This window comes from Camellia sinensis, chromosome 8 (assembly GCF_055761805.1).
Source record: "Camellia sinensis isolate YWXY chromosome 8, ASM5576180v1, whole genome shotgun sequence".
NCBI lineage: Eukaryota > Viridiplantae > Streptophyta > Magnoliopsida > Ericales > Theaceae > Camellia > Camellia sinensis.
The window spans coordinates 186,361,000-186,386,873 of NC_138968.1; the positions used below are offsets into that span (position 1 = coordinate 186,361,000).

The 25,874-nt window shown below is 37.8% G+C and overlaps 1 protein-coding gene across 4 annotated transcripts; it reads left to right on the top strand.

Moving 5' to 3' along the window:
* The first annotated feature begins 6,807 nt into the window (after positions 1–6,807).
* On the top strand, positions 6,808–11,080 carry LOC114300471 (potassium transporter 26). Of its 4 annotated transcripts, none has more exons than XM_082884355.1 (7): positions 6,808–7,000; positions 7,229–7,316; positions 8,214–8,386; positions 9,207–9,257; positions 9,350–9,610; positions 9,729–9,781; positions 10,816–11,080. In XM_082884355.1, the coding sequence occupies exons 3-7, from the start codon at positions 8,347–8,349 to the stop codon at positions 10,963–10,965; spliced, it is 555 nt and encodes a 184-aa protein (XP_082740481.1). In that variant the 5' UTR covers positions 6,808–7,000; positions 7,229–7,316; positions 8,214–8,346; the 3' UTR covers positions 10,966–11,080. The 4 variants fall into 4 exon arrangements, 3 of the variants coding, with proteins under 3 accessions (XP_082740481.1, XP_082740480.1, XP_082740483.1); XM_082884354.1 differs by lacking the exon at positions 6,808–7,000 and adding an exon at positions 7,007–7,140; XM_082884357.1 differs by lacking the exons at positions 6,808–7,000; positions 10,816–11,080 and adding exons at positions 7,007–7,140; positions 10,302–10,348.
* The last annotated feature ends 14,794 nt before the right edge of the window (positions 11,081–25,874 follow it).

The window sequence follows — 25,874 nt, forward strand, 5'->3', positions numbered from 1 at the left end:
AATGTCTTTATCGTAGGTCTGTTTGGTAACGTTTACGTTTTCAGTTTATATTTATAAACATTTTATAAATTGATTTTTATTTATTTATTGTTTATTTTTAGAAAAACATAAATTACAAACGTATTTAGTAATTGACAAAATGTTTAAAAAATTTAAAAATACAAAAAAGAGTGAAAAATGACAAGTGGTGGCAAGTGGCGGCGGAAGACGGTGGTAGAAAGTGGTGATGGTGGGTGGTGCGTAGCGGGTGGTGGTGGGTGGTGGCGGGTGGGTGGTGGTAGTGGGTAGTGGGTAGGTAGGTGACGGTGGCGGGTGGTGGGTAGTGGGTGGTAGTGAGTGGGTGGTGGCGGGTGGTGGTGGCAGGTGGGTGGTTGATAGCGGGTGGTGGTGGGTGGTGGCGGGTGGGGGGTGGTGGTGGCAGGTAGGTGGCGAGTAGTGGTGGGAGGTGGATGGGTGACGATGGCGGGTGATAGCGAGTGAGTGGTGGTGGGTGGTGGTGGTGGCAGGTAGGTGGCGGGCGGTGATGGTGGGTGGGTGGGTGGATGACGGTGGCGGGTGGTGGGTGGTAACGAGTGGTGGGTGGTGGTGGCAAGTGGGTGGCGGATGGCAGGTGGTGGGTGGTAACGTGTGGTGGATGGTGGTGGCAGTGGGTGGGTGGGCGGGTGACGGTGGCGGGTGGTAACGAGTGGGTGGTGGTGGTGGTGGTGGCAGGTAGAGTGGCGGATGGGTGGTGGGTGATAGTGGTGGGTGGTGGTGGCGGGTGGGTGGGAGGTGGTTGGTAACTGGTGGTTGGTGGTGGCGGGTGACTAGTGGTGGCGGGTGGTGGATGGTGGTGACAGGTGGGTGGTGAGTGGTGGTGACAGGCGGTGGATAGTAGTGACGGGTGGTAGCGGGTGGATGGCAGGTGGGTGGTGGTGGTGGTGGTGGCGGTGGCAGTGGTGGCAAGTGGGTAACAGATGAGTAGTGGTGGCGGTGGTGGCGAGTGGGTGACAGGTGAGTGGTGGTGGCGGGTGGTGGCTGGTGGTGGCAGGTGGGTGGTGAGTGGTAGTGGCAGGTGTTGGTGGCAGGTGGGTGGTAGGTGGTGGCGGCAGAAGACGGTGGTGAAAAATGGTAGCGGGTGGTGGAAAATGATAGCGGGTGGTGGTTAGTGTTGGGTGGTTAAAAAAAAAAAAACTCAAAACTCAAAACGAAAACATATTTTTTGAGTTTATATTTTTTGGCCAAATTTATAAACTGAGATCACTGATTTATAAATAAAAAATTCACCAAATAAGTTTTTATTCGAATTTTTAAATTTTTTGTAAATATAAACAGAAAACTAAAAACGTAAGTGTTACCAAACGACACATTATTATTCATTTTTGGTGTAAGAATTTATTTATGAATCCTTTTTGCTTTCATATATAGATTTTAAAGGATAAATTTAAAAGAATGTTGAATACAAGTCTTAGGTCATATGCTTTGTATTAGAACTAATGAGTTGAGAACTATGCAAAAAAACGTCACTTGAAAAGTTGAGACCTTGTGAAAACAATAAACTTAACAAAATAATACCGTGTCAATAGAACAAGCTAAAATCACCCACTTCATGTGACATCTAAAAACATAATAATAAATAAAAGATTAAAAAACCAACGTTTGAACACTCAAAGGTAGGGGTGCAACTCGGGCGGGTTCGGGCGGGTTGGGGGTCTGCCCAAGCCCGACCCGAATTGTATTTGGCACTGCCCAAGCCCGCCCAAGCCCGACCATGAACCCGAACATTGTTGCCCAAGCCCGGCCCAAGCTTTGTATTTTGAACTCGGGTTGTCCGAATTGCCCGAATTGCCCGAGTTCAGAAACCTGTAGGTAGATCTAAGGGTAGACATAAAAGATGCTAATCTAATGGTAGAAAACTAACCAAAAAAAAAATAAAAAATAAAAATTAAGACTAACTCTTTTACTTAATAGAAGACTAACCAAAAAAAAAAAAATTAAGACTAACTCTTTTACTTAATTTATATATATTACATAATTTATTAAATTATATATATATTATATATTATATAATTTATATAATATATTAAATTGAATTCGGGTTCGGGTTGCTCGGGTTGGCCATTGGTTCTGCCCAAGCCCGGCCCGAATTGCAATTCAGGCATAAAAAATCTGCCCAAGCCCGTCCAGATTACAAGATATAGTTGCCCAAGCCCTAAAAAAACTCGGGCTGGGCTCGGGTTGCTCGGGTTGAGCCCGCCCGAGTTGCACCCCTACTCAAAGGTGTCCAATTACAAGAACCAAAGAGCCCACTTGCAACAAACCATACACCTCTACAGTTGTCTGATTATTAAAACATATACGTGGCAAGTCATGAATCTCCAATGAGTCAACTGTCACCATCCAAATTCACTTTTATAGGTTTAGCGTCGTAGTCAGCTAATAATTCGTAATTATTGAAGGGCTGTTTAATAATAATGATAATAATACAATATAAAGGGGCTGGTGAAAGTCAATCAATAATAACATACATCGTCCAATAAGCTGTGAGGACCTGAATAGAAATAAACTTTCATATACATAGTTATATCCACAAACATTTAAGTCCATAAAGAACATATATGCAAAACAAAACACAAGTTAGGGAATTAAATCCCATTATCAAAAATAGTATTAACAGAAGTCATAAAATATTCTTTTCACTTATCAATATCAAAAGGGTGAATTTGAATCACCCAAATAGCCTTGACACATGTTGGTTTGGAATCTCGCGAGGAGGCACAATAGCTGGCTTGACAAAACAAGGGTTCGGGTCGACGTCACTAGTTTTGATCCGGTATTCGATCATCTACATATATATAATAAACAGTGAGTTAGAGTCCAGCGAATAACATATGTATAAAGTGGTTAAGAATGATGTCCTTACAGTCTTTGAAACAATCGATTTCAATCAATATCTTTGTCAATCAATTGGTCCATCATTCGATTCAATCAATCACTTTCAATTATGTTCATATTCATATAGGTCATATGTGGTACATCCAATAGCAACAATACAATATAATAGGTATTAAAGACCGAATAATCAATTGATGGCCATCAGACAATAACAATAGTTCCAAGATTTGAAACTAACAGGGATTTCTGTAACAATAGCGATATCAATATCAATAACAATAAGAATACGCTATGGATGTCATGAATTCAAAAGAGAATCATTATTCAATCGATAAAAAGTAACCATTTAGAAATAATATAATTTATCATTCAAAAAATAAATACAATTTGAACATATCTTTACAATATTGTTACTCATAGTGGACTCCTCAGTACACGTACTAATGGTTCAGTGTTCGACCTAAACAAATAAAGTCAAGCACAACAAAATTACAATCACACTCTTATAATTCTATTCAATTCGATCGTTCGATCTCTATTCGTTTTCTCTTATTTGATTCTAATTTTTCATTCGGTAATTCCTATTTATTTTTCTTCCATTCCTTTTAAATATGCATGACTAGTATTAGAAATAAATTAGATTATTGACCTCCAATTAAAATATGTTTAGTTATGTATTAACCAATCGAATTAACACTACAAGAAAACTGGGTATATGAGACAGAACTATTTGCGACGGCACACTTGTCGTCTCAAAAAGTCACTTTTTGCGACGGCAGAAAATGCCGTCTAAAAAAAGCAGAGTATTTGCGACGGCATCATTTGCCGTCTCAAAAAAGCAGAGCATTTGCGACGGCACTAAATACCGTCGCAAATACTCTCATTTTTTGAGACGGCAAATAGTGCCGTCGCAAATGCTCTGCTTTTTTGAGACGGTAAATGGTGCCGTCGCAAATACTCTGCTTTTTTGAGACGGCATTTTCTGCCGTCGCAAAAAGTGACTTTCGTGTTTTTTTTTAGTGAATATTTTTAAAATTTTAAATATTTTTTTTAGATGTACCTTACTTAGATGTATCTACAAAATAAAAAAATTATGAAAAAATATTTTTAAAAATTAATAAATACATAAAAATACAAAAAAATGTATTGAATTATTGTATTTTTGGTATTTAGTGAATTTTTAAAAGATTTTTTTTACAATTTTTTTAATTTTTAGGTGTATTTATGTTAGGTGTGTCTAAAAATTTTAAAAAATACTTAAAATATTTAAAAAATTCAGTAAAAACAATATAACACGGAAAACAAGAAAGTTTAATTTTCTCAAAAGAGTTTTTGGAAAACTCTAACCTAGCATAGTGATTGTGGTTTTGAGATAGCTTTATATATATGCAGTCACAAAATGGTTTGAATAAATTCAACGGTATTTTTCTGTCGCAAAAAAAATTTAAAAAAACAATGTCGTCTTACTCTTTTGATATACCATTTCTCTTTTCATTCATTTTTTTATCTTCCCGTCTCTCTGTCTCTATCTCTCTCTCTCTTCTCTTTATCTCTTTCATTTATCACTCTTCTTTCTATGTCTGCCTGTTTCTCTCTATTATTCTCTCTGTGTCTCTCGCCTATATCTCTTCTCTCTATCTCTCTCATTTCTTTTTTTTCTCTCTCTATCTCTATCTCTCTCGCTCATTTTTCTTTTCTTTCTGTCTCTCTCTTTTTCTGTGTCTCTCTCTCGCTCATCTCTTTTCGCTCTATTTCTCTTTCTTTTTGTCTATCTCTCGCTTATCTCTTGTTTCTCTCTCTTTTTCTATCTCTCCATCTCTCTCTCTCTCTATCTCTTTTTCTGTCTATCTCTCTCTTCCTGTCTCTCTCTCACTCATCACCCTTCTCTCACTCTCTCTCTGTCTACTTGTCTATTTGTCTATTTCTCCCTCACTATGTTCGCCTTGTTCACTCTCTTACTCTCATCTTCTCTATTTATCGAGCTCCTTCTCGATTTATCGATCCACTATAAGAAAATACACTTTTAGCAACCACTTTGTCTATCTCTCTCTCTCTCGCTCATCACTCTATCTCTGTCTCTCTATCTTTCTTCTTTATCTGTCTCTCACAAAATTAAAATATTTTAAAAATATTTAAAAAATTGATTTGAATTAAATTTTGAAAAGAGTTTTGAATTATCTGTCTTCTTTATTTATTGAGCTCCCTTTCGATTTATCGATCCACTACAAGAAAATGCATTTTTAGCGACCACTTTGTCTCTTTCTTGCTCATCATTCTGTCTCTTTCTCTGTCTCTCTATCTCTTTTCTCTATTCATCTCTCACTCATCTCTCTTTCTCACCACCCATCTTCTCTACTACATTTACCACTACTGCAAATGCCATTTAACTACCACCACTCTTCTCTTTCTCTCTTTCACTCATCACTCTTCTTTCTCTGTCTGTTTGTCTATCTGTCTGTTTGTCTGTCTGTCTGGGTGTCTTTCGTTCATCTTTCTTCTTTCTATCTCTCTCATTTGTTTTCTCTCTATGTCTCTCTCGCTCATCTCTCTTCTCTCTATCTCTCTCATCTCTTTTCTCTCTCTGTCTCTCTCGCTCATCTCTTTTTTCTCTCTCTGTTTCTCTCGCTCATCTCTTTTCTCTCTATCTCTTTATTTTTCTATTCTCTCTCTCGTTCATCTCTTTTCGCTTTCTTTCTATATGTCTCTCTCTATCTCTTTCTCTCTTTGTCTCTCTGTCTCTCTATATCTCTTTCTCTCTTTATCTCTCTCTCACTTATCACTTTTCTCTCTTTCTTTCTTTCTCTGTGTCTGTTTGTTTGTCTCTCACTCTTTTGTTTCTCTCTCTTTCTCTCTATGTGTCTGTCTGTCTGTTTGTCTCTCTCCCCCATTGTGTTCACATTACTCACTCTCTCCCTCATCGTTTCTCTATTTACTGAGCTCTCCACTACAAGAAAATGCACTTTTAGCGACCACTTTGTCTCTCTCTGTTCTTACCCCCCTCTCTCGAGATAGACGGCGACGGCGGAGACAACCGGTGACTCCACCACCGTTCCTAACCTAAATGACTTCCCGGACCTCATCCTCCTCCTCATCCTCTCATTTCTCCCCACTCTTGATGCCATTCGAACCACCTGTCTCTCTCACAAATGGCGAAACCTCTGGTTCTCTCTCTCCTCTCTCAACTTCGACTACCCTCTCTTCCCTCCCTCCGACTTTCCCTCCGACACCCGTCGTCTCTTGGGTAGGTGAGGATGGAGGGTATGGTGAAGAAATATCAGCAAAAATTTAGAAAAGTCGTCTTCTCTATCTGTCTATCTCTCTCTTTTTCTCTATGTCTCTCGTCCATCTCTCTTCTCTCTATCTCTTTCATATATCTTCTCTCTCTGTCTCTCTTCTCTCTCTCTTATTTTTTTCTCTCGCTCTCTCGCTCATCTCTTTCTGTCTCTCTCTCTCTCTTATTTATCTATTTTCGCTCTTTTTTTTCTTTCTCTCTGTCTCTCTCTTTGTCTATATCTTTTCACCCATTTTTTCATCTTCTTCTCTCTCTTATTCATCACTCTTCTCTCTCTCTCTGTCTATTTGACTCTCTCTCTCTCTGTGTCTCTCATTCATTTATCTCTTCTCTCATCTATCTTCTCTCTTTTTCATTGACCACAAAAAATTAACTTTTTTTTAATGGAAAATATTATTCCTACTTTTACCAAATAAAAAAATAATAATAATTTTTTATTCATTAAAATAAATATAAAACAAATAAATTTTTAACTTTACCAAATAAAAAAAAAGAATTCATCAACTATAAAAATTATTTTAAATCTAATATTATTCCTACTTTTTTTTTTTTTTGTTCCCCCCCTTTCAAATCTAACCGTCCATTTCTCACCATCTCACTCACCTCATCTATGACAAACAAAAGAAAAAACCCTAATTGCTGTCTATACCTCACTCTCCCAGTCTCATCTCATCTCATCACTGTCTCTCTCACTCTCTCGTTTCGTTGTTAATCTTCATGTTTTGCACCGATCGGCGATCACTCTCATCTTATCACTGTCTCTCTCTCACTCTCTCGTTGTTCATCTCATCGCACCGATCGTCTCACTCTCTCATCGCACCGATCTACTCACGGGTAAGCCTCTATCTCTCTTAATCTTTGTCTCTCTCTCTCTCGCCCCGATCGAATCTGAATCTGTGTTTTGTGTGTTTGTTTTGGTCTGAATCGCATCACACCGATCGTCTCACTCTCTCATCGCACCGATCTACTCACGGGTAAGCTTCTATCTCTCTCAATCTCTGTCTCTCTCTCTTGCCTCGATCGAATCTGAATCTGTGTTCTGTGTGTTTGTTGGACCAACAGATCTGAATCTGTGTTCTGTGTGTTTGTTTTGGTCTGAATCGCATCACACCGATCGTCTCACTCTCTCATCGCACCGATCTACTCACGGGTAAGCTTCTATCTCTCTCAATCTCTGTCTCTCTCTCTTGCCTCGATCGAATCTGAATCTGTGTTCTGTGTGTTTGTTGGACCAACAGATCTGAATCTGTGTTCTGTGTGTTTGTTTTGGTCTGAATCTGTGATCTGAATCTGTGTTCTAATCTGTTTGATCTTAGATCAAAGGTAAGAGTATACGTCTGTTATCTAAAAATCAAGGTCTGAGTTATGATTCTAGATTCTTTACAGTGATTTTTTAAATGATTAGGATTTAATTTTATAAAACTTGAAAATTAAATTTGAATGTTTATGTGGTTTGTGTGTTTTGGAATTAAATTACAAGCTGCAAGTCTTCTTCTCAATTTTGGTCTCTATTATATTCATTTGCTTGATTCTGTGTTCGTATCCTATTTGCGTTCAAATTGTGCTTTTCACTGTGGAAATTTTAGTCTTTTTGATTATATATACAAAGAAAAGGAGAGGAAAATGGGAGGCCAAAAGCCAAGGATGTTGAGCCTCATATTCACAAAGCTAAAACCTTACTTGGCTATGATCACCCTGCAGTTTGGATATGCAGGCATGTTCATCATCACCTTGGTTTCTTTGAAGCGTGGAATGAGTGAGCAATTTTGTACTCATAGTGTATCGTCATGCTGTTGCCACTCTCGTTATTGCTCCATTCGCACTTGTTCTTGAAAGGGCATCTTTTAATTATTATCTCTTCTGCTAATAACGCAGAAACTTATCATAGAATCGAATTCAGAATACAAATAGACAAAAAATTTACAAAGTTTATTATTGTAAATCCGATTTTGTGACCTATTTATGTATTCGTAAATTTATTCATATATATATATAGTTCGTTATTGATGTCTTAACTGAAACACATCATTTGTGTTCTTGTTTGCAGGAAAATAAGGCCTAAGATGACTCTCTCTGTCTTCCTTAAAATAATGGCACTTGGTTTACTATAGCATGTTTACAAGAAACTAAACAGATAACAAAAATAGGAGACATAATTAGGATGATGGCTTGGGACTTGCATGGTCATTGGTGATGGCGCTTTAACTCCTGCCACTAGTGGTAAGTTTTCTCTCGCTCTCAAAAATGTGTTCAAAATTAACTTGTTTAGTTAACGAGCTTTTAATAATCCGACATGACTGTTTGCTTCATTTATTATCCCTATATTTGGTAGAATTTATGGTTACAGTTTATCAATTGTAACTAGAAAATAAAATGATTTATGAAGAGAAGTTGTATATAAACTTTATAGAGAATAATGTGACAGTGATATTTTAAAAGTATGAGTTGAAAATTTGATATTTTTATTTGAAATGAAATATTTATAAGAAGCTAGGTTTACTATATGAAAATTTTGTATAAATATTCTATTTATGTATCATTACTTCTTGGAAAAAGTAGATTAGGTGAAAATTGTGGATCGCATTAGTGAACGGAAGAATATATGCTACATATTCCAAAAAATAAATAAAAGATAAAAAAATAAAAATAAAAATAATGCTCAATTGTGTGTTTGGGAGGGAAAAGATTAGGTAACCTTTGGTATAGTGCACAACATAAAATACATGGATCGAATAAATTCTATGTATGACTTATATCACACTAAATTTAAATATATATCATAAATTTAAATTTTTAAACTATTTTTCCGAGCATATAACATTTTTTTAATCGGTAACATATATATTTTTTCATATATATTTACTTGTAACAGCAATTATGGCCTTACATTATTTTTTTTTCAGAATTAAGATACAAAATTATTCACCAGAATATCGCATCACTGATGAATATTGTTAAGAAGCCTCTCAAACCTTTCTTTTTCTCTTTTTTGTAGCATTACAGTTTCTGATTCACACCATTATTTTCATTCATGTGACAGTTCTCTCGGCTCTACAAGGAATTCAATCAGTCTCCTCAAGGATAACACAAAGTAAGCTATGTTCTTTCCTCCAAAAAATCCAATATTAATTCGACAAAAACTAAATCAATCTAAATTCAATTCATTTTTTGTTCAACTGTCAGAACATGTCATAATCATGGCGGTTGTGCTCCTCGTGGCACTCTTCATATTCCAGCAGTGCGGTACGAGCAAAGTGAGTTTCTCATTCTCTCCGATCATGCTGATGTGGTTCGGCTCAAACATCGCCATTGGAGTATACAACATTGTTAAGTATGAACCCTCTGTTTTCAAGGCCTTGTCTCCTCACTATATCATCATATTTTTTTCAAGAAATGGAGTCACTGGATGGACTCTCCTTGGTGCTATATTTTTGTGCATAACTGGTATGTTTGTTTGTTTCTCTATGGTCAACACTTGTATGTAATCTTATTGTTTTGGGTTTTATTAAATATATAAATAAGTTTGATTTTGATTTGAAAAGTTGTTAATTTAATGGGACAGGGGCTGAGGCTATGTTTGCTGATTTGGGTCACTTCAACAAGAATTCAATTCAGGTAATAAAAGAAAAACTCGTTTGAATGTAAATAATTCAAACTTCAAGAAAAATTTAAAACTTGATTATGTTTTTAAATTAGATTTGAACAATCTATTACCATAAAAACTACCCGCTAACTATTAAGTAATTACTTACTACTCACCATGTTGATATGGTGCTTTCAAACTAATAAGAGCACCAAATAATAGGATGAGTATAACCTGCCGACCTGGCCCACGTTGGTCTGTTCGTTGATAAATAAAGTCAATTTTATCTATCTTTTATACAACCTCATTAATTGGGAGTAACTCGTGCATATGTTATGATGGTACTCTAAGAATATTGAATCGTTTTCTTTTATTGTTGGAGCCACATTATTTTCTTGTTTGTTTAATTTTTTTTATTATTATTATTTTAACAATTTTAAGAGATTGATTTAGTGAATAAGATGGTCTCTTATTAGATATTTGAGTTCAAGTCTTACCATTATGCTATACAACAATTTTGCATTTGATTTTGTTCCAAAGAGTTTCTTGCAGCCGCAAATGCTGCTAATAATGCTCAAGCCATCATCATAAAAATAAAAAAAAGAAAAGAAGAAAAGAAAATAAGAGAATGATGATTTCTTAAGAAATATATTTGAAGGGATGTTGGTGGGTGGGGTGGGTGGGGTGGGTGGGGGTTAAGAGTATATCATAAGGTCAAGGGTTGGAGAATTAATTGAACAAAGAAGGAAAGGACTGTTTGGGTCCTTTGGGATGCTGTGAACAGTGCCTTCAGAACAGTACCTTAAGATCAGGTTTGGTTGAGAAACTAAATAAGAGGAAGACTAGGGATTTAGTGCTCACTTTAGAGATTATATGAGCTGAATGATTAGCTGAATAGTTTCACAGATCAAAGAATAGAAACAACAATTATTTAAAATGTAATAATTTGTTTTTAACATTCGTTTATTTCTTTAAAAAATGTGATTTGTTCTTTATTATTTTGACATTTAACCAGGTCTGACATTGTTATTTCCTCATTATAATGTTTGTTTTTTTGTTCATTTAGGCTTTTGGAGGTGATGATTCAGATGTTGGATCCCCCAGGATTAATCTCACAGCAACAGCAAAATCAAATCCTCTTCAGTCACTTAGAGAGTCTGACATTCAATTAAATATGTTTCTTTTAGATTTTATTTTATTATTTTATTTTTTTTAGGATTTGGGTGAATTTTATAATTTAAATATGTTTTTATGAACATGTACAATTTAATTGTTCTTTGTAAAATATTGAATTTGATGGTTTGATTAATTTTTATTTTTATTTTCTGTTATGATGTTTTTGTGAATGGAATGTAAATAATTAGCTCTTAGAGAGAGATGGCACCACCGTCGGAAAAAATAAAAAATTTTAATATTTTTATTAATTTTGTTACATGGTTTACTTTTTGCGACGATATTATATGTCGCAAAAAATAGAAATTTTATTATTTTTTAATATTTTTTGCGACGGCATTACACTGTCGCAAAAAATAAAAAATTTTATTTTTTATACTTTTTGCGACGGCACCACCCGTCGCAAAAAACAGTGTTTTTTTTTAAAAAAAGACTATTGGCGACGGTGTTTTTTGCCGTCTCAAATAACCTTTTTAGCGACGGTAAAATAGGGCCGTCGCAAAAAAGTCAAGAAATTTCAAACGTTATTAGCGACTGCATGGCACTGTCGCAAAAAGGTAAAAATGCCGTCGCAAAATATTAGCGACGGCACTTACCGTCGCAAAAACTCTTTTGCAACCCCTGCAGTTGCGACCCCCCTCTTGCCGTCGCAAAAAGTTATTTTGCCGTCGCAAAAAGTATTAGCGACAGCAGTAGGAGTATTAGCGACGGTATTTTACCGTCGCAAAAAGTCAATTTTTTAATCCAATCACATACCAACCCTTATTAAGTTCACTAATTACACAATCAACTTAAATTAGGCTCATACACATTAAATTACAATTATTCAATCATGTTTAAATCGCTGAATCAGAAATTCATAAATATGTACATTTTGCAATTTCAACTCTATTTTTAGAAAAATCAAGGCCCAAATAATTAATCTTCACATTTATTTTCATAATCTTAAACTTAACTCAATTTCAATTTCAATTGAATTTAATTAATTCTTAATTAAGATTTAATTTGACTACATCTAATTTTACAAATTTAAATCAAATTTTTAATTAAATTCTTATAAGGCTCTATCAAATTCCTAATGGGTGAGTCCGTGCACTGAGTGTTCACCGAAAAGCACAAATCCATTTTTTGTTAAATGGGCCTGAAAGTCCATTTGTTGTCAGATGTTTTTCAATCCATGTAAGTTAATGGGTTGTTGTTTATGGGCCGGCGCACGAGTGGGTCCAATATTCAATTTTTATTTATTTGTGATGTTTTAAGGGAACTTACTGATAAGTCTCACGTACAAAATTCAAAATTCAGCTAATCCTCAAATAAAACATTTACACCAATTAGTCTTATACATTTTTAATTGTTACCAAAAAATCCTATTTTTTTTAAAAAAAAAAATTTACAGACACTGTTACATCTTACTACCGTCGGACTTTCGTCAAACGGTCGTCAGAGACTCGTCGGAATGTTCAACTTCGCCGGGAAGTCGCCGGAGTTCCGCCAGAAGTTCACCGGAGTGTTAAGAACATTAATAGAAGTCGCCGGAATGTTCAGAATGTTCATTGAACGTAAAGAATATCACTGGAGACTCACCAGAATGTCTAGAATATTGCCGAAAAAAAAAATAAATGGAGAAATTAGAACAAAAAAAACATAGCAAAACGTGTTAAATATTGATAAACTAAAAGGAAAAAAAAAATGAAACGACAAAAAACAGCAACAATGGGAAAAACATATGCTATTTTTCAATTTTTGTAAGATTCAAGCAAATAATCTCCAATATTAATCAAACTGAAAAGTAATTTTTGAAACTGTAAAATGTTACAGTTTCAAAGCAAAAATCTATTAAGCATTTATCCTTATTAATCAAACTGAAAAACATGTTATGAAACTGTAAAATTTTACAGTTTTATACCATGATTCATTCCAGCACCAAAAAAATTTGAAACTGCAAAATTTTACAGTTTTAAACCATGATTCATTCCAGCACCAAAAAAAATTTGAAACTGTAAAATTTTACAGTTTTCACCGCCTGTAACTAAAACTCGAAAACTACTTGTTCAGAATTTGAAAATTTTCTCCATTAGAACATAAAAACAGAAGTGTATAGCAAAGAAAATAAAAAAAATAAGAGATCGAAGGAGAAAGGCGGATATAGAGAGAGGATTGTACTTCGGCAACTATTTTTTGTTTAGATGTAGCCAAATTTGATGTAGATTTACTCAGATCTGATGTAGATCTACTTAGATCTACATCAAATCTGAGTAGATCCACTCATCTTCTTCGTCGAAAATATATCATCTTCGCCGTCGGTGAAGGTGAAGCCACGAGTTGATATCGATGCTTGGTGAACCCCAATCAATGGAGAAAGACGTGATCACCGGTAGTCGTCCATGCCAAAGAAGATGAGAGAAAAATACAAAAAAAAAAAAGAGAGAGGAAAACGTAAAGAGTCAGCAAAAAGCAGAGAGAGAGAGAGAGAGAGAGAGAGAGAGAAGAAAGTAGGACTTTTGGATCTACTCAAAAAGTTGCTGGATTAAATAGTGTCCCCATGTTTCACATAGGACCTGTGGGTAATTTCCCCATGTTTTAATAAGAAGGATTGGCTTGGGTGTTAGCCCAGTATGTTGAACGCCCAATAAATTAAACACTCGTCATGGTTGTTATCAAGTAAACAACCACCACCACTGCCACCAAAAAAAAAAAAAAAAAAAAAAAACGCAAACTCTAATGAGTTATTCTTAAAAGGATTAATTGATTTTAATTTTAGAAAAATATTTGAGAGTTTTAATTAAGCACACTTAATCTATCTCTAATGATGTGAATTCGTGAAAAAGATCTCACTCTTTACTCTTCATTCTTTTTTTATTTTATTTTTATCTCTATATTTTCTCCCTTCTATCTAATTAAAGATAAAAATAAAAGTGACAGGAAATATAGTACCACTCTTAATTTTAAATGTGGACTTGAGTATTAATATATGATTGATAACTCATTCATTATTTTACGCATTTTTCTTGACTTTGGTGGAGTTCATAGGATTGGTAGTGCTCACATAAAAGATGAGGAAAAGGCTCTGGCCTTGGCCAAAAGCTATAAGAAGTGGGCTAGAAGTTATTTCTTAATTTTTAATTCATTTTTTCTCTTTATAAAATTGAGAGGGTAATTTGTAAACAAATTGGACTGAGCTAGGAAGAGTCTTCTTCGGGAGCTGGGTCGCGTAATGGGCCGAGATAAGGGCTGGAGTATGGACGACGAGTAGCTCGGTCCCTTTTTTCTGAGTACCAAACTGGGTAAGGGCATTGACCGAGCTACCTAAATACTAGGCCCAAGGGTTGGCCGAGGTGTTTGGTAAGACAGGTGGCCGAGCTAGGTATAGCTCGGTCGATGCTTCTATTACATCACTTAGTTGAGCACAGAGCCGAGGTAAAGATGACAACCGAAGTAAAAAAAGTTCTGTAGCAAACCGAGGTAACATCAATGGCGAGAACCGAGCTGTGTATAGCTCGGCAGGATGGCATTCGATAGATCGGCTTTCGATCACACGGTCCGAATGGCAGGGGACCGAGATAAGGCAGTTCGGTCAGAAATGTATAACTGAGGTAAAGGGTTCAACCATCTCACTTGGCTTGCAGTGATGAGACTCCTATGAGGACTCTGCTAAGGAGAGTAGAGTCCTACTAAGATTGTGCAAAACCATCTCACTTGGTTGGTAGTGAGTAGGGTGTGTGATTCCTAAGAGGACTCTCATAGGGAGAGTTGGAATCCTACTAGGATTGTGCCAAAGTAAAGTCTATAAAAGTTCATGACCAGACCTATGGACAGGTATCCCAATTCTTACTCTAGAATACACAGAGCTTATTGTCTATTGTCTAGTTGCTGACTTAGGCATCGGAGGGGTTTCCGACACACACCCGCCGGTTAGCTCACGTTTGTGTTTTTAGGTGGCAAAGCAACGTTGTTCGGAGGAGTGCAAACTTGATCAACAGGATCGTACGAGAAGAATTATTTCGTGCTCGTACAATTGGCGCCGTCTGTGGGAATTCCATAAAGAGCAAAACCTCTTGATGAAGTTTTCCTCTCTAGTTGAAAGCAATGGCGCACAATGAAGACTTGCCACAATTTGCTATTGATGGGCAAACACCGAAAATGGGTGGGAGGCGCGAAGGTTTACCTTCTATCCCACCCATGGTGGAATTGGATCCCCAGCGAAGGAATCCACGGAGAGAAGCAAGAGAAAGACAGGGCTCAAGTCCACACCGCTCTCAAAGCCCTGATAGACAAAGACGGAAGATGGATCCTTAGGTTCTTGAAGATCGCGTAAGGGAGCAAGACAAAATAATAAGAAGAATGACGACTGACATAGAGTCTATGAAGAGCCAGGTAAAAGGCAAATGGAAGAAAAAAGGAGTCGGAGACAGAGGAGCAGGATTCGAAGCAGAGAAAGTCGAAGAAGACGAAGACAGAGAAGGAAGATTCGAAGAAAAAGAAGAGCAGTGAAGAAGCAAGACGAGATAAAAGAAGGACTTCTCAGGATGATGATGATGGTTCTGAGTCGGAGGAAGAACAATTGCGTAACCAAAGAGAGGGATGCAACAGCAACAAGGAAGCTAGCTCAGCCAAAATTAACACAGAGGGAAGAAGAAGAAGCTGTTCAGAGATCTAATGCTTTGGAGGAAGATGACATTGGAGCTATAAGGAAAGTTTCAAGGCAAGAGTATTTGAAGAAACTGAAGGAGCTCAGAGATGATATAGAAGACGAGCAGTATCTATTTGATGGTGTAAAATTGACAGAAGCAGAATATCGTGAACTAAGTTGAGGGATTCAATGACAATGACGCTGCCCCTTACTATGGAAGCCCTGATGGAGGGAGTGCACCAACATATCAGGATAGAGGAAGATGGGGCGCGCACTAAGGCAGAGTCTGGCACAACAACGATGTCGGACAAAACACTGTCGGCAAAAGATAACATGGTTGACAAGTAGGACCAACCGCGCAAAAATCTTTGCCCAACTAGGGGCAAAGTGGGTTGGCAGGTTTGACCAACTCTTTCTGAAAAGTCTTTGCCCGACTGGGGGGCAACAGAAGAGGTTGGCTGGAAAAACCAACTTTAACCCCTCCTAAGCCCAGGATAAGGATCCAGGCTGCAGGACGTTTGGCAGGAATAACCAAACACTTTACTCTAGGTTGGTAGGAATAACCAACTTAGAGGTTGGCTGGAATAACCAACACCTCTCCTAAGCTTAGGATAAGGATCCAGGCTGCAGGACGTTTGGCTGAAAAAACCAAACACTTCGCTCAAAGTTGGCCGGAATAACGAACTTTGAGCTCTCTTCAGCTAGGATTAGGATCTAGGTTGAAGAGGTTGGCTGGAAAAACCAACACTTCTCCTAAGCCCAGGATAAGGATCCAGGCTGCAGGATGTTTGGCTGAAAAAACCAAACACTTCGCTTAAAGTTGGCCGGAATAACCAACTTTGAGCTCTCTTTAGCTAGGATTAGGATCTAGGCTGAAGAGGTTGGCTGTAAAAACCAACACTTCTCCTAAGCCGAGGATAAGGATCCAGGCTGCAGGACGTTTGGCTGGAAAAACCAAACACTTCGCTCAGAATTGGCCGGAATAACCAACTTTAAGCTCTCTTCAGCTAGGATTAGGATCTGGGCTGAAGAGGTTGGCTGGAAAAACCAACACTTCTCCTAAGCCGAGATAAGGATCTAGGCTACAGGAAGTTGATAGGTTTGACCAACAAGTCTTTGCCCTACTGGGGAGCAATCAAGAAGTTTGGCAGGAATGGCCAAGCATTTAGCTCTTCTTCAAGCCGAGATAAGGATCCGCGCTGAAAAAGGTTGGCAGGAATAACCAACATTTAGCTTTCCTAAGCTGAGATGAGGATCTAGGTTGTAGGAAGTTGGCAGGTTTGACCAACAAATTTTTGAGCTCTTTGGCCGGGATGATGGTTACCTCAGCCAAAGCAGGTTGGCAGGTATGACCAACAAAATTTTTTTTTTGAACTCTTTGGCCGGGATGATGGTTACTGGGATGATGGTTACCTCGACCAAAGCAGGTTGGTAGGCATGACCAACAAAATTTTTTGAACTCTTTGGTTGGGATGATGGTTACCTCGGCCAAAGCAGGTTGGCAGGTTTGACCAACAAACTTTTGAACTCTTTGACCGGGATGATGGTTACCTCGGCCAAAATAGGTTGGCAGGTTTGACCAATAAACTTTTGAACTCTTTGGCCGTGATGATGGTTACCTTGGCCAAAGCAGGTTGGCAGGTTTGACCAATAAATTTTTGAATTCCTGGACCGAGATGGTTATCTCGGCCAAAGCAGGTTGGTAGGGTTAGTATAAACCGAGTTAGTCTACTTAGCGAGACATAGAAAGAACGACTGGCCATACGATTGCAAACTTGAAAGATATATACATTAAAGGCAAAAAAGCAAGGCTATTTAAATTTTCGGCATGACGGTGGTAACAAGAGAACGAGGATTTTGGGGGCACACCATGTATCTTGGGAACGACGTCGTACTAGATTAGTGGAAGGACATGTTGAGCAACTGACAAGGCTTATTGGGGGCCGAACAAACTTTTTAGCTTGGCAGAGTGGGGGCGTTCTTAGCTCGGCTGGAGGAAAAATAATCCCAATCATGCTACGTAGATGGAATTAAGGGGCAATTGAGAGGGTAATTTGTAAACAAATTGGGCCGAGCTAGGAAGAGTCTTCTTTGGGAGCTGGGCCGCGTAATGGGCCGAGATAAGGGCTGGAGTATAGACGACGAGTAGCTCAGTCCCTTTTTTTTGAGTACCAAACTGGGCAAGGGCGTTGACCGAGCTACCTAAATACTAGGCCCAAGGGTTGGCCGAGGTGTTTGGTAAGACAGTTGGCCGAGCTAGGTATAGCTCGGTCGATGCTTCTATTACATTACTTAGTTAAGCACAGAGCCGAGGTAAAGATGACAACCGAAGTAAAAAACGTTCTGTAGCAAACCGAGGTAACATCAATGGCGAGAGCCGAGCTGTGTATAGCTCAGCAGGGTGGCATTCGATAGATCGGCTTTCGATCACACGGTCCGAATGGCAGGGGACCGAGATAAGGCAGTTCGGTCAGAAATGTATAACCGAGGTAAAGGGTTCAACTATCTCACTTGGCTTGCAGTGATGAGACTCCTATGAGGACTCTACTAAGGAGAGTAGAGTCCTACTAGGATTGTGCAAAACCATCTCACTTGGTTGGTAGTGAGTAGGGTGTGTGATTCCTAAGAGGACTCTCATAGGGAGAGTTGGAATCCTACTAGGATTGTGCCAAAGTAAAGTCTATAAAAGTTCATGACCAGACCTATGGATAGGTATCCCAATTCTTACTCTAGAATACACAGAGTTTATTGTCTATTGTCTAGTTGCTGACTTAGGCATCGGAGGGGTTTCCGGCACACACCCGCCGGTTAGCTCACGTTTGTGTTTTCAGGTGGCAAAGCAACGTTGCTCGGAGGAGTGCAAACTTGATCAACAGGATCATACGAGAAGAATTATTTCGTGCTCGTACAAAAATAATTAAAAAAAGTTAAAAAATAACTTTTAATTACCTTTTTAAAACATTCATTTAAATCACTTTTCATAGCTCCTATTTGATATTTTTTCTTTTCAAATTAAAAGAGCAACTAAGCTTTCATTTGAGATGTGGGTTAATTTTTAAATTTTTAAATTTTTTTTAGTTTGGAGTTAAAAAGTCTCGTTTAAAATAGACTTTTTGACTTTTGTGAGAAAAAAAATGAAATAATTATGAATTGAATGTGATATTTTATCTTATTTAGTTAAAATAGCCTATTTTATCTTATATGACTAAATTAAACCCAATAGGCATCCCAAACAAAGCCTAAAAAGTAAAAATTAAAAGCATTTAGTTTTTCTAATTTATTTAATAAGTAAAAAATGTGTCTTACGCTTTTGTAAATATTTTAAATATACTAGTTGGACCCCACGCGCTCGGCGAGTGGAGGTCGCGACATAGTGTATCAAGATTAAATTAGTAACTATTACTCTATTTTTTTCAATTTTTCAGATAAATGAAGCCCATCCATATCAAGAAGAGCTATGCTCATGGGTTATATATAGACAAAGATACAAATATGATTAATTGTTGATAAAATATAAGAACAATATATTAGTGTAATGGGGTCAAGGATTTGCTTGCTAAACTATACATTCACATATTGCATTAATGTGTATGTGGATATTGGAGGAGCAAAATTGTCATCAAGAAGTCTAAATTGTCACCAATTCAAATCTACGGAAAAAAAAAAAGCATAAATAAAAAAAAAAACATGGACAATATCTTCACAGGCAATCAAATAACATAAAAACCTCAAATCTAACCCAAAAAAAAATACGGCAAATAAATTCCAATTCAAAACCAATATGACATACACCAAAAATACAATTTGAAGTAATTGACATATCGTTATGGAACAAGGTTAAAAATCAGAGAGGCTGTGCCACCATTCAACTTTTTACTGCTAATTTTTGGCATATGTTACCTCACCTCTTTCACTATTCAAAACAATTGCTGCCAACCCAGATGCCTTGTATGATGGTTTCAACCCCCGCTTCGCCATCAAGAACTCAATTAGATGATGCCCGTTGCACAAAACAAAACAAATATATAAATACACAATACATTTTTAATAAAATTCAAAGGTTAACATTGTTGAAATGTAAACTGCCAACACAAAATAACGTTAAGGTATGAAACATATGAAAAATACCTTCTATTGTGATAGGTTGTTATGAAAACAGATCCTGGAAAATTTTGGAGTAGAAATGTCACAGTGGCAAAGAGATCAACAAAGCCTTGCCAATATATGCACAATATACATCTCATCTTCAGTTTAATGGAGCAAAAGAAGAAAAAAAACAGTAGCTCAACAAAAATAATCCTACCACTCGTAAAATATAACACATCAGCCCCAAGGATAACTTTTTGATGTATACTGAAGATAGTTGCATCCCACATGCCCCATGTCAGTCCCATTACCTACAAGACAAGCCAAAATCATCTTGTAGTCTATCAATGCCATCTTCATATGATAGATTGATGTGCATTTGTGCTAAAAGGAGATGAAAAAACAATATGTTGACGTAGGTTCTAATCATGAGAAAGTGTTCAGAACCAATTGTAACCAACAGTTATAGCCCTTTCTTTTCCAAGGCCAATCAATATAAAATGTTATACCCCCTTTCTCCCCATATGCATCATGTGAATTGGCATATTGTAAATAAAAAAGTAAAAAAGATAGCTTACTTTACAATTTAGATTATTTAAATCAGACACTCTTTTTATGTTAGCCAGCACCTGCAGATTCAAGACAAAAAAATTTCAAATTATTTTATCAAATAGAAACAAAAGCCACCTCTCTAGAGTGAATGAAGAGACAAACACCAATATGAAGCAACAATTTACAACAGTTTGACTGAAGCCAAACACACCTTAATACTCAAAAGACTAAAACGAAATGAAGCAAAAATTATATGACAGTTTTTACGAACAGGTTGTGAAGAACTTCTTCCTCAAACTATCTAACGTGAGCCTACTAAGCAAATTTAAAGAAAAAAAAAAAAAAAAACCAATCAAAACAAAAATTAAAAAGCTATCATGTCAAACAAATAAAATACTAATGCCATTCAACAATATGTCAAACAAATAAAAACAAGCGATTCTTTGAAAATTTACGTTTTTATATCAATCTGTGCTGCATCATTCATGTTATTCTTCCTCTCAGATTTTCTTGCAGCTGACGAGGGAAAAAGATTGAGATTATTAGAATTTATTCCTAGACTCGCCTAATTGATGTGTTTGATATATTTAAAGTAGATGAAATGCATAATTAATCGAACAAGTTGAGGCAAACAGCATAATAATTCACATCTAATTGCAAGTGTATATATATCTGAGGAGTTTCTTCTCATCAAAACAATACATGACACGATTTAATTTTGTGAAATGCTCTATTGCCCTATTTGGCGCAGTTATTGATGCCGCTTATGAATTTTTTATTTTTTATTTCAAATTTGGGGCAAAATAACATTAAAAAACTAATTATCGTGGAGCTATGAAGGAATTGTTTTTTAGATTCGGTAATAACTCAAACCTCTGATTAACGTTAATCCGTACTTAATTATGTCTGATGGTAATTTAGGAAGGATTTGGAATTAATGTGCATATGTATTGCATTATTTATGTGTTTCTATCTGTTTGCAATATAATGATCTGTTCATGTCTTTGACTTTAAACTGCGAATTGGAAGCCTTATCGGCATTCGAATAAGAAATTGACTTGATTTATGTGCTAGTTAGGATTTATAGAATTTTATGGTAGATTTAACTAAAATTCGGTTCGGAGCGATTAAATTAGATTAAATTTATGCCTACTAATTAACCCTTTAGGCACACTTTTGGTTTAAAGCCTTAGTGGCCTCATTATGCTCCCACTCACCTCTTTTATTCATTTTGATCACACTTGAGCCTATTCTAAGGGAGAGAAACGAGAGAGAGAGTGAGAGGAGAGGGATTGGTTCAAGATTTGGAGTTTAAGTTCAAATCCAAGAGATGCTTCGAATTATTGACAATTGAGGAAGATTTGTAGGGCCTCAACCTTAATTTTGTAGATTGGAGCCTCTAGGTAAGAAACTAAACCTTTCTTGGAATAATTGAATTAGATTCAACCAGATCATTAGTAAACTAAGTGAATTCATTTGGGAATTGTACTAGAATTGGGCCATACCATGCATGCATGTACATTTTCTTGCAATTTGAGCATGATTTCAAAGGTTCCTTCCATGCATGTGCTAATTTCACTCACATTATGGTCATTCAACTTGTTTTCCATCAAATTATTAAGTTTGTTTATGTTTTGGAAGGTTTGAATTCAAAGAGGACCTTGCATGTTGAATTGATGGCATATTCATAAAGTTCATGTTGATTTTGCACAAATTAGGTTGCTCTTGGGCCATGATTTCTTGAAATGATTCTTCAAACATGTTGTTTTATGAGTTATTAAGTGTTTTCCAAAGTTTTGGCCTAGGAAAAATGAGTTTTGGATGGTTGAAGGTCGAGTTTCATGCTTGGAGGTCAATCTGGATTTTCCAGAAATTTGACCCACGCTCGAGCGGGGACTTTCACGCTCAAGCGTGAAGCCTGAGTGCATGCACTTCCGCTCGAGCGGCGAGAGTCATGCTCGAGCGTGAAATGCGTATACCCAGAAGTTTGTGGTTTTGCAGTCTGCTAGAGCGGGGGAAGCCACGCTCGAGCGAGGGTCTGTGTCACACGCTCGAGCGGGGGTCGAGCGCCCGTCGAGCGTGAATTTCATGCATCCAGCACTTTTTCATAATTTACAGCACGCTCGAGTGGGGAAGTTCACGCTCGAGCGGAGCTTCTTTTTCTGCATATCCGCTCAAGTGGGGAAAACCACGCTCGAGCGTGGACCTTATCTTTAGCAAAATTTGAGAAATGGTCCTTAATGCACTTTTGCATCCTCATTCCATCCTAGGCATTCCTAGGCCATGTTTAAGACCCCATAATGAGGATAAGAGATTAGAAACACACTATGAACCAACGAAATAATTTTTGTACAATTAGAACGTGTGTTTCAAGTGTGCATCTGTTATGTGTTGTGTAGGTCGCGTGCCACGCACCGTTTGACCAAGTTTACTCCGTTTGTCTGTCTCAAGGGCCACTGTGAGTAATAACTCTGTAAAGTTACGTTTAACTTAAGTATTTTCTGACTGGTATGGTATGATCTGTTTTCTGAAATGCTATCTTACGTATTATGAATAAATGTCCAATTTTCTGAAAAGTATTTTTGGCACCCCTAGTTCACGTGGCCCTCGCCCGGGGGTAACAATACCGCGGCCAATCTGCACGTGGCCCTTGCCCGGGGGTAACGATACTGCGGCCAATCTGCATGTGGCTCTTGCCTGGGGGTAACAACACCATGGCTACTTGCGCGCAAGATATAGACCTTATGGTCGTTGGTACCAACTATATATGTGGGTCTCTGGACCAATCTGATCTGACAGCTAATGGGTGTACCACGTATGATCTTATGCAAAATCTGAATATGAACATGAGTGTGTATCTGAACCTATTTCTGTTTTGAAATGTGAATATGTTCTGATTTAAATACTAGATTCTAACTTGTGATGGACATCATTCATAAAACCCCTTTACTCTGTTATTATTCACTGGGCTTTCGCTCACAGTGTATATTATGTATGTAGGTGAGCCGGCACATGACCAGGGCCAGAGTTGATGGCCTTCTGTTCCATTTTTGTTAGCCAACTATTGTGCCTCCCGAGGAGGTTCCGAACGAAGTCTAATGCCATGACTGTTTTTGTACTTCATGCTAGTCTTTGTGTTTGCACTGTATAGTCAGGTCTTGGGGAGTACATTCTGTAAATGCCTTGTAACTATTGTGTATCTGGACTGGTATGTTTATATATATAAATAAATTTTAAAATGTTTCTGCCTCATGTACGTTATCATAGCTCATTGGACCTTGTCTATTTTGTATTATTGCTTCCGCAGCCCCTTATTATTTGCTAATCTATTCAGAGGCCTTTGATAATCCATGGATTACTGGCCGGTTACGATGCTAAACCTACAGGGGCGGGTTGGGTCGTGACAGAGTGGTATCAGAGCACGTGTTCTACCGCACACACAGGTCCGTATGAGCTTAGGATGTCCTAGTAAGAGTTAGGGGCATTCCATTTGCATGTGTGAGTGTGTGGTAATGCAACTGAATATGAAAACTGAATGTACATTTGAATCAAATGAATTGAGGGAAACGAATAAGATTGTGCCTGTGTTTATTATCATTTGATGTTTGTATAGTAAGATAGAGAATGCAAGGGGAAGTGGTGAAAGTGAATCTTCAGAGGCTCGCACGGGCCGAATGGAACAGATGTTAGCAGCATTGATTGAAACCTTGACGCAACAACAGAGACAACAACCTTTGCCCCCTCCGCCTCCACCGGCATAAGCCGAGGCAGATAATAATGACATCATCAATCTGACACAGAAATTCATGAAAATGAAACCGCCGACGTTCTATGGTGGAATTGAACCTTTGAAAGCTGAGACGTGGTTGCTTGAGATGGAAAAATTGTATGAAGTATTTCCTTGTTCTGAAACTCAGAAAGTCCTCCTAGCCACCTACACTATGAAAGATGAAGCCCGCAGGTGGTGGTTACTGATCCGAAATGGCAATGGGAATATGACATGGGCACAGTTTAATGCCATCTTCTACGACAAGTACTTTCCCCAATGTTTCAGGGATCGGAAAGTGTCTGAATTTCAAGAACTTAAACAGGGAAGAATGGCTGTAGCAGAATATGAAGCCAAATTCACCGAATTGGCACGTTTTGCTCCACATATGGTGGATAATGATTACAAGAAAGCACGGAAGTTTGAGGGAGGGTTGGATCTAGAAATATTTGACCGAGTGGGTGTCCTAAAATTACCTACTTATGTGGAGGTACTCGACAGGGCATTGATGGCAAAAGCCACAATAGCAGCTAAGAAACAAACTACAACACCAACAACAGAATGGAGAGGAAAGAGGACCGGATTCAGTTTCAAGAAAGGCCGGTCAGTTTCGAAGAGGCAATATACAGGATCCTCCAGCGGCTTTAGCCAAAGTAGCGAATCTACTCCAAACTGCCCTGAATGTGGAAAGAAGCACAGAGGTGCTTGTTATGGAACATCAGGTGCGTGTTTTCGCTGTGGCAAGACTGGCCACATGGTGAGGGATTGCCCGATGAGATCCAACGAGGTTAACCGTTCTATGACAAGTTCCACCGGGTCTGTTTCTGCAGCAAGACCAAATGCAAGGACCGATGTTAGAGGGAATGCAAGCAATGAAACATTAAGGCAAGGGAGAGTGTTCGCCTTAGTGCCTGGTGACGTACCCAACACCTATACTGTGGTGTCAGGTACGCTCTCTGTATGTTCTTAAAATGCATGTGTACTGATAGATTCTGGTTCTACACATTCCTTTGTATCGCATGCTTTCTTTCGAAAATTGACTAGACCGCTAGAACATATGGCATATGTGTTATCTGTATCCACACCGTCTGGGGATTCTATGATGTGTGCTCATGTTTATCTAGCATGTGATATTATGATTGGCGATATGATGTTGTATGTGGACTTATTACCCTTGGACATTAATCATTTTGATTGTATTTTGGGGATGGACTGGTTGACTAAATATTGTGCTACTATTGACTGTGGAAATAAAACTGTTGTGTTTAGACCACCAGGTATGCCCGAATTTACTTTTATTGGGAATGGGGTAGTTCCTCCCCTATATTTGATTTCGGCTATGAAAGCTGTAAGGCCCCTTAGGAAGGGATGTAGGGGTTGTCTGTGTTGTATACTGACTGCACCATCTGACGGTACTACTGTAGAAACAATCCCTGTTGTTTGTGACTTTCCCGACATGTTTCCGACTGACTTACCTGGGGACTTAGTTGATAGAGAAATTGAATTCACTGTTGAAGTGTTTCCAGGGACACAACCTATTTCCAAGACTCCCTATAGAATGTCTACCTCTGAATTGAAAGAATTAAAAACTCAACTTCAGGAACTGTTAGACAAGAAATTTATCTGCCCGAGTACTTCACCTTGGGGTGCTCTAGTTTTGTTTGTTAAAAAGAAGGATGGGTCTTTAAGATTGTGTATAGACTACCGAGAACTGAACAAAGTGACTATCAAGAATAAATACCCTCTGCCCTGAATAGATGACTTGTTTGATCAATTTCAGGGTGCCTAAGTGTTTTCCAAAATTGACCTCAGGTCTGGGTATCATCAATTAAAGGTTAGAGCTGAGGACATAGAGAAAACTGCATTCCGAACTAGATATGGACATTATGAATTTTTAGTAATGCCGTTTGGGATGACT

What these genes read in the sequence shown, in the direction of transcription:
- LOC114300471 (XM_082884355.1), top strand. Translation starts at nt 8,347, where the DNA reads ATGGTCATTGGTGATGGCGCTTTAACTCCTGCCACTAGTG. An exon ending in TATATTTTTGTGCATAACTG is followed by an intron (nt 9,611 to 9,728) that starts GTATGTTTGTTT and finishes TTAATGGGACAG; the next exon opens with GGGCTGAGGCTATGTTTGCT. An exon ending in TCAACAAGAATTCAATTCAG is followed by an intron (nt 9,782 to 10,815) that starts GTAATAAAAGAA and finishes TTGTTCATTTAG; the next exon opens with GCTTTTGGAGGTGATGATTC.